We start from the raw sequence: 9,175 nt of genomic DNA, 5'->3' as shown, positions 1-9,175 counted from the left end.
AAATAATGAAGTTATAGCAATCTTTTTTTGGAACAATTTGGAGCTTTGTGCCCAGGAACATTAAATCGGTTTATGTATTTTGGGGGCAGGGGCAGATGGAAACACGAAGTGTAAAATTTCCTAGATGGTGGTGCTAACTTTGGATTTTAATGAACACACTGGACCAACACTGGAATCTGTTCCTCTTTTCTCCACATTCCAAGACTTTGATTTCCAAATAAAATAGAATGTTTTTGAATCAGAAAAGATTCAAAAACCTTATGAATGACTTCCTAATTTAAATGGGTTTTGTCCTTCCACTCAACTTTCCATTAATATGCTTGCATAGATTCCTTTGTGATACCAGTTTCTTTAGGAATCCAAAATAAACCTTTGCTGGTTATATGTAGTAATATTTTCATTTTTGTAAACATAAAATGTGGCTTTTTGTAAGCTGTGTCTCAGAATTATCAAATTTATCAAATATGCTCATTTTAAGGTATTTTACAATGTAAATAGAACCTGGACCTATTTACTTTGTAAATACCTTACAACGAGTGTTGTAGATATTCTATATACAAACAAGTTGGGGTTTAATCAAACGGTTTATGTTCTTATGATCAAAAGTATTACAGTTAAGATGGCTTAAGGAGAAGACAGAAACTGAACTTATTGTCTGTTCAAATGGAAGAATATCAGCATCAGGAGAAAAAAAAAGTAAAGATAGCTTGCATAAAGCCTTGCTGAACATCAAGAGACTAAATGCTTGAAGAAGAAAACTACATTTTGCTTAGTGGTTAGAACAGATTTTTTTATTTTTAGGGACTACTTGGTAATGGCCTGGTAGAGGTTAACCATTAACTATCTCTACAGTGGAAACAATAATAGTAGCACCAGTATTCAACCAAGTAGCTCTGCAGTAAGCTGTGAAGGTCATTATGTTCTATTTTTGTTGAGATGGCGCAGTGTTCATTCAGCTCCACAGCCAGTGGAGCAGGAACTGGTTTGTAGTCTATCACCGTGGGTCTGTTTAAGATTAGCAGTAGATCCTCACAATACAAATTTATGATTTACACTATTCTAAAAGTTTTGTAGCCTACCATTACCGGCACTTGGGCCACCTTATAATCTGACAAATTATGTAAACCAAATTTCCATTTCTATGGACAATAAAGTTTTTATCTTATTTCATCATATTTTTAGTTGTACTAAAGAACTGGTATCAACTTGCAAAAAAAATACAAAGCTAATTAAATGTGATGTAGTGCTTATAAACCATCAGCAAACACTAAAAGAGTTCTGCAAACTCAGAATAATCTTTGTCTTAAACAAGATTGTATCCAAAGGAGAACAGTGAATAAGTTCAAGTTAACTGAAGAAGACCACAGTAAACCAGGAGGAAGAGGTGTTTGTGATCATTCATTTATCCCAAAAGTCAGGACATGAATGTGGGAAAAAGATTTTAAGCCAACTTAACTGTGTCCCAGTTGCAAATTGGAAAAAAGAGCAAGATATGCTAATTACTGCACTTAGCAACAAAGTACTAAGCACAGCAAGTATAAACAAAAATAGACTTAAATCACAAAATGACCAGTGGCCTACAACATGAAGATTTCAAATTCTTTTTGCACATTATACCTGCCACATCTCTCAGGCTAAAGAGGAACTGGCCATCTGGCTTATAATGAACCCATAGTTAAAATGACACCATTCTGGTTGAGATGAAGATGAATTACATCTGAGAAGGCACCATTAATATTATCGTTAAGAAACAGCTTTAGGAGCAACAGAAGCTTGTAGGTCATAAATAAATGCTACACCTTTTAAGTTTTATTTGTTAAAAATGAGCCTTCAGAGTACAAAATATTTCAGTGCAGTCTGTTTCCTAAAAGTTTAAGCATACTATTTTTGGCATAAAAAACATTACCTTGTATCAATTTGTTTCACTGAAATATGTAGTTGGAGGCCGCTGATATAAAATAATTACTTTGTTTTTACCCCACACTTTTATTTTGTGAGCAGATACCACTTCCGCTTGTTCGCTTCCACGTGTCACGTGACTCCAGCTTCCCCTGGATACGGGAAAGCGTCTAGCTGCGGTCTCCACGGAGGAAAGGATGGCTGTATAGTAGTTCAAGGAACGTTTCAGTGCGGTGTTTTATACAGTTAGAACGTCAAACTATCATGGCCATTTGTCGGGGAAGCGTCGCTGTCGTCCCAACAACGACTTTATCAACTTTTAATACCTCCAACTTTACGTTTTAGCCGCGCCGCTCTGCTGATCTTAGCATGGACGATAAGGATTAGTTAGCCTCAGCATCACCCCAGAGACCACACCTCCTGGTGACAGGTAAGTAGAGGGAGTCTTCAGCAGTGGGTTCGAAAATAAGAAGTTTTAACATTACTATTATTTCAAATAACTTCAGTTAAATTCCCGCGGGAGATGTTGCATAATGACCGCCAGCACAGTTCATAGCGAGGCGTTTTCGACTGACTAATTCCTTGTGGCGGTAATGATGTGGCGCTAATAGGATTGGAGCTCTCTCCTTCCTGCCGCTTGTTTGAGAAATTCGTGGGGATAATGAGGGTGGAGCTTAGCCGTGCGTGCGTGGGAAAGTGGTGTATGTGGGGTTAATCTCTCACAGGGTATGCAGTGGCAGTGATATAATGACCATGCATTCATGAGTGCATGTTGATGTATCTGCATGGTATAATCACACCTATTAATTGGGCTCCATTTTGCTACATTGATGTAGGAAAGCCTGACAAAAAAAACAAACAAAACAACAACAAAAAAACAAACAAACAACTGACATCACAATTTACATCCTGAAGTCAAGCAATAGTTATCGTTCAATTAGTGGAATGATTTATTTATTTTATTTTTTTTATTTTTACCTCAGTTGGATTTTCTGTTTTTGTAATTCAGTGTGGCTGCAGGTTTCTGAGCAAACATGGGGAAGCTGCAGAGCAAGTTTCGCAAGAGGTCTGAGCTGTACAGGTGGGTTATGTTGGACTGTTTACAGTCTGATCCTTCTTGTTTTATGTAGTTCTTCAAACTATTATTACAAGAAAGTTTCCTTGCTCCTTAGTAGGCCTAGGTGACTTACCAGTCTCAAGGTATGCCCAAGTTTTTGGTTTGAAGACCACATATTTTTCCGTCGTGCTGTTCCTACAGTGTATTAGTATCCATATAATGACATTACAGAGAAAGTGTCAGAGGAAACATTACTGGTGGTGAAAAACAAGGACAGTCATAGTGTTGTAACTAAATGGGGGCAACCTATCAGTTTTGTTAAATTAACCCTGTTATGACTAAGGCCGACATACCTGCTAAGCTAGCTGAGCAGATAGACAGACTAATTAGTTAATAGTTTTTAGACTTGGATAAAAATGAATATAATGTGTATTAAGCATTACAGCTAGTTTTACAAGGTGTTTATTCAAGGCTTTTGTTTATCAAAATCAAAATATTAAACACGTTATGTAACATTATCAAAGCTATTGTAATATGTATATTTTTAGAAGCAGTGAGAACAATTGCTACTTTATTCTTTTAAATAAAAAGTAGGCCATGTCATGCATTTTTGTTGTATATGTTGGTGTAAATACTGTTGTACTGGGAACTCTGGCGTGTTTTCTCGGTGTTATTGAAGTAGTCAATAAACACAAATCTGCTCTATGCAAAAATGAAAACACTTACTCTAACTAAAAACAGTAGTAGTTGACCTAATCAGTTTCCAATCTGTCAGCTGAAGGAGCGCAGTTCTATAGGGACGCAAGCCTCTGTTTTTCTCTTTCTACAGAAAACTCTAAAGGATCACTTTTTTTGATCTTCGAGATCCCGGAGCTGCTAGTCTCTCTAGGTTTTGCCTCAATGGAACCCGAGGTTTTCCGCATTTTAATCCACTTAATCATTTAGGCAAAACAAAAGCTCCTAAGCTCAGAGGATAAACTTGCATTATTTACAAACACAACAACTAACTGAGCAGAGACAAATTAAATGGGATCTTTAGGGACGTATTTCTAGCAGTCTTATTAAGGAGCAGAATTCATTTTAAAATGTTTACATCATCTGCATGAACTGTATCAGATAGTGTTTTTTGCATCGGTGTGTGAGCCATCTGCCAGAAACATGGCATGGTGTGCAGTCAAATCATGGTCATTTGTATAGCAACAAGGCAGTTCAAATTGCTTTACACCATAAAGACATGATATAGTTACCATTTGTAAAACAAGCAATAAACATTACACTTTGTCAAATGCCATCATCGATATGTTGCTCTATGTTCCACTTATTACTGATCAAAGGCAACTCTTAGCAGGTGGGTTTTTAGCCTTAATTTAAAAGAGCTCAGTTTTTCAGCATTTTTGCAGTTTTCTGGAAGTTTGGTCCTGATTTGTGGTGCATAGCAGCTGAATGCTGCTTCTCCATGTGGGGTGCAGGGTAGAAGACAAGAGATCTTTAATGTATTTTGGGAACGTGAGCAGCAGCGTTCTGAACCAGCTGTAGCGTTGACCTAAGAACCTGCAGTAACTTCACCGCTACAGAACCAGACAGTAAGAAGTGTCTGGCATTTAAAACAAAATGATTTTTTAAATATTCATTACATTATTTTCCTAAAAAGAAACTTTAAAACAACCAAATCATCAGACATGAACCCGAGAGGTTTGAATAGGTTTGTGAACTGTATGATGCTGTTTTGAGATTACCTTAATTTTGAAATATTCTTGGTATAGTAATGGCTAAAATCACAAATTTTTCCGCCATCTAACCAGAAATCCCCCCCCCAAAAATTATCATACTTACATACATACGTATTTTGTACAGATCACCTCAAGGGGAGAAGGCTGAGAACACCTTCGACAGTCAGGTGTTACAGTATGAACCTGCCCACTATGGATCCATCAACACTGTGACCAATCTCAGCCCAGACCTGTGTGTTTCTGGTGGCAGTGACCAGGTAGAGCAACATATGTTTATTGTCTTGCTTTTACAGCATTGATCAAAATATAAGTGGCAGTACCGAGTGTGGGAGTTATAAATGTTGTTGTGTGATGCTTTGATAATACCTGGAGCTAATAAGCGTAAAATGCCTGCCTCCTCTCCCGTAGGCCGTTGTGGTGTACGACTGGAAACAAGGCCAGATGTGTCAGTCCTTCCAGGGTCACAACAGAGAGGTTACCAAGGTAAAGTCAGTGGGAAGGGAGCTGCTTTAATGCAATTAATAGCTGTTAAAATTTTCACACACTGATCGACGGTCTTCATATTTCCCCCCAGGTGCTTTGTTATCCCGGCAGTACATGGATCTTTAGTGCCTCGCGGGACAAAACCGTTCTCATGTGGGACCTGAACCAGGGAGACGAACCGATTCAGGAGTTTTGTGGACATGAGCTGGTTGTCAATGGAATTGCTGTCAGCCCAGGTATAAACTTTAAGAACACACTCAGTTTCCTCCATCATTAAACAATATTTCACTTTTGTATTTATGTTAACAACAAGTTATCAGTCTGCATTTTTTTTTTATCAAAACAGCAATTTATTATAGAAATGTATAATCATAGTAGCATTATTTCAACTGATGCGACACATTTAGAATGAAATGGCAAATAATAATTATTCCCACTGCTGTTGTTTTGAGGAAACTGCAACTTAGGTTACAAATTTCTGTACTTCTGGTAGCATTTGTTAAATCGAATTAGATATATACCATAAAAGGCAAACTTTAGATTTTGGCGGTGAGGATATTTCTCTAACCTGCAAAGATTGGATTGGAAATTACAAACTGATCATATGCATGGAGTAAAATAAGAACAATTTTTTGTGTTTTTCTGTATTATTTGCAGAAAAAAAATTGCATTATATATTCCCTGCCTAACATGGTTATCTAAACTTAGTTTTGGGGGATAATAAAGTGTACTGCATATCTGATGCTGCTATTTTAAATTCTTTGTAGATGGAAGAAAGCTTTGCACTGGTTCTCGGGACAACTGGATGTGCCTGTGGGATATAGAATCTGCAAAGTGTGAACACAGACATAACATCTCGAGAAACCTGGTGAGAGCATTAATTCGTGCTTTTGTAGCTAGTGATGCACCTAATTGCAAATATGATCTACGTTCAACTAATTTATACCATATATTTATATTTTGATTTCTGTAAGGTTTCAGCTTTTCTACATATTTATTTGTTTCCAGGTGACTCATGTATGTTGGGTGCCAGCTAGCTTTTCTGTAGTCCAGACCTCAGAGGATAAAACTATAAGGTACAGCAAAGCTCTGCTTGTTGGGATGCATCTTTTTAGATGACTGGTTCAAATTTAGTGAAATTCATCTACAGCCCCTGCGAAAAATGCAGAATCCCATCTCATGGAGAATGTTCAGTCACTTATATTACAAAGTCAAACAACCGTTTTAGCCTTGGTCTAAATATTTATTGTACATTCACTAAAAACTGTGTTTGCTTGTCTTTTCACATGTTTTGCTTGTAGGGTGTGGGATAGCCGTTCGTGGCAGGTGACCAACACCTTCCCAGCTAAGCAGTATATACAGACTCACTGTGATGTCTCTCCAAACGGGAACTACTTGGTGTCCAGCAGCAACGGCTTTGGAGGCCAGGGTTGTGAAGCCACGGTGAGATCAAAAGAGGCACTTTCTAGATTTTATGGATTAGATATGAGTTAGAAACAATCCATATGGCATAGGATGATGATTTTATCCCATGTGTGGTGAGATGTTTCAGATGTTCTTTGTTGTTGTGCTATATTCCTGAAACTGTTGATTGTTTGTGAGGAAAGTGAGGTGTTTGTGTGTTGTCAGCTCTGGGACTTGCGTCAGCCTGGCTGTAAAGTTGTGGAGTACAGAGGTCACCTGCAGACCACAGCCTGCTGCACATTTCTACCTGTGTTTTCTGGTGGCTCGGCTCAGATAGCAACATCCTCCCACGACTGTTCGGTCAAAATCTGGGATCAGAATACAGCAGGTAGGACCCGAGCTTCTGGGTAAAGGAAAACCCTTCCTGAAGAGTATAGTGTCAGTTTCTGACACCTATAACACTCTACTTTCTGCTGATTTCAGTCTGTTTAGGGACATTGTCTCTGGATGGTGCTGGTCCTCTGGTTTCTTTGACTCCCACCGATACCAACAGTTTGCTGTGTGCCAGCTTCAACGCTGGTCTCCAACATATCCAGCTGGACCAGGGGTCCCTCCAGGCGCAGGTTTCTGGTGCTGGTTCAGGTGGTGCTGGAAGTCTGAATATGAGAGTTGTGGCACGATTCTGACAGCACCAAAGCATATAATGGGACTTATATGGACATCAAGGCATTCAGCGAGCAGTAACGACATACTTCCTTTTTAAAAACCTTTTTTATGTCATCATTTAATGATTTTACTGGCATTTTTGCTTTACCAACCTGCCATACCAAGAAATTGCCAGAAGAGCAATGGATGGGAAAGGTGAGCAAGTGATGTGTGAAGTCTGTAGTTTAAATCCACAGTGCAGTGCAAAAATGATCAACTACTTTACAAATAGTAGTTGTAAAGTTGTCACTTTACAACTACAAACCGTAGTGTGTTTTATTGGGATTTTACTTAATAAGGTGACACAACAAAGTTTTGTTAAAGTTAATCATTTCAGTTTATTTTAGAAAAATACTTTTATTATGTTTGTATTATTTTTTTTGTGTCGAAATGTTAGAACTACAGAATATTGAAAATGCCAGCTCATATGAACTTATTTTGTTCTTGTATAGAAAAGGTTTCCTGTTGATACAGATTCTTATATTTTTACTTTAAGATGTGCATAGTTGATATTTTGTGTTGTTAGCCATAACATTTGAATTTTTAAGCAACTATGCAAAATACCAGTAACGGACTTATTTTGATCAACTGAACATGAAGGGAAAATGTGCAAGTATAAAAATGAAGATGTTGTACAGTCTTTCAGATTCTTGCTTCATGTGTTTGTTATTAGAAATTTAAAGCCTATTAGTACAAGCATGCAGTACATTAATTTAAACTGCTCTCATGTTTGAACTGTACACCTAATCCTCCTACTAATGCCATCTTAAACAGGTGAAACAAACTTGTTGCACCAACATAACCAGGTGGAGAAACTGAGGAAGCAGCAAGAAAACTCTGCATGGCTTTGTCTAAAGCCGCATCAATCAGAGAAGCTTCCGATTTCTAATTATTTCTCAGGGATTTAGGGAACACATGTTAGAACCAAACCGTATCAGAATTGACTGATTTTTATGTTAGTTTGCTCCCTTGCCAGTTTAAGCATCACATTGATTTTGTTTGTACTAATTCTTAAATCACTAATTTTGTGTTTGATACCAGCTGGTAAACAAAAAATCTACTTATAAAGATATTTATTTGTAAAATGTATTTCATGTCAACTTTTTTTTTTTGCCATTGTAATTTTACTTTTATTCCAACAATTTTTCAATAAATATTCTGTAGACACCTGCTAGAAACTTGTAACCATCTAGTTACTTAAATTTTTGGTTTCACTTTTGTTGAGCATTTGGCTTCATGTAATGTCTTCAACCAGTGGAACCGCTTCCACACAAATATAAATTTTGTAGCACTAACACATTATTTATTAGCGCCACCTAGTGTCAGAAAAATGTAATATCTTAAAACCACCTTTGATATAACTATGTTGGAGCATTTCAATAAATTAGAATTTCGTAAACAGCTCAATTGACTTAAGTAATTCAATTAGGAGTGAAACGCATACAAGTTCGATACACATTATATTTTTCAAGTGTTTTCTTTTAATTTGGTTAAACCCAATGAAGACCCAACATTCAGTTTCTCAGAAAAGTTGAATGTATCCCATGAAACAAAAGATTTTTGATACAGAAATTTCAGAGTACTGAAAATCATATCCTGTACAGTAGTAATTTTCAATGAATTAAGATATGCTTTCTGAACATGTTTTCATTAGTGTATGCAGAAAATCACCAAAATGAAGGTTAGAATGCTGTCTGTGTGGAATTAATCTATATATAATAGCCGTTCGTTGCAGGTGACCACCTGCCACGAATATATATATATATATATATAGCTTTGTGAATTTAGGTACTGAAATACAGAAATTTCAATAATGTTCTTCAGAATATCCCAATCAACTCAATACTTGGTCAGGCCTCTGCATAAGTGACTGCATCAATGCAGCATGGCACGGAGA

The 9,175-nt window shown here is 37.1% G+C and overlaps 1 protein-coding gene across 2 annotated transcripts; it reads left to right on the top strand.

Moving 5' to 3' along the window:
- The first annotated feature begins 1,933 nt into the window (after positions 1 to 1,933).
- On the top strand, positions 1,934 to 8,680 carry wdr31 (WD repeat domain 31). Of its 2 annotated transcripts, XR_534472.2 has the most exons (11): positions 1,934 to 2,329; positions 2,909 to 2,980; positions 4,811 to 4,943; positions 5,095 to 5,169; positions 5,261 to 5,405; positions 5,937 to 6,037; positions 6,178 to 6,245; positions 6,471 to 6,612; positions 6,799 to 6,961; positions 7,057 to 7,434; positions 8,053 to 8,680. XR_534472.2 is itself a non-coding variant. In XM_008418512.2 (10 exons), the coding sequence occupies exons 2-10, from the start codon at positions 2,934 to 2,936 to the stop codon at positions 7,257 to 7,259; spliced, it is 1,077 nt and encodes a 358-aa protein (XP_008416734.1). In that variant the 5' UTR covers positions 1,934 to 2,329; positions 2,909 to 2,933; the 3' UTR covers positions 7,260 to 8,680. The 2 variants fall into 2 exon arrangements, 1 of the variants encoding a protein (XP_008416734.1); XM_008418512.2 differs by having other exon boundaries at positions 7,057 to 8,680.
- The last annotated feature ends 495 nt before the right edge of the window (positions 8,681 to 9,175 follow it).

The sequence above is a fragment of the Poecilia reticulata genome, linkage group LG9, assembly GCF_000633615.1.
Source record: "Poecilia reticulata strain Guanapo linkage group LG9, Guppy_female_1.0+MT, whole genome shotgun sequence".
In the NCBI taxonomy this organism is placed as follows: Eukaryota; Metazoa; Chordata; class Actinopteri; order Cyprinodontiformes; family Poeciliidae; genus Poecilia; species Poecilia reticulata.
This window is presented reverse-complemented; position numbering and strand designations above follow the sequence as displayed.

What these genes read in the sequence shown, in the direction of transcription:
- wdr31 (XM_008418512.2), top strand. Translation starts at nt 2,934, where the DNA reads ATGGGGAAGCTGCAGAGCAAGTTTCGCAAGAGGTCTGAGCTGTACAG. An exon ending in TTTCTGGTGGCAGTGACCAG is followed by an intron (nt 4,944 to 5,094) that starts GTAGAGCAACAT and finishes CCTCTCCCGTAG; the next exon opens with GCCGTTGTGGTGTACGACTG. An exon ending in ATAACATCTCGAGAAACCTG is followed by an intron (nt 6,038 to 6,177) that starts GTGAGAGCATTA and finishes ATTTGTTTCCAG; the next exon opens with GTGACTCATGTATGTTGGGT.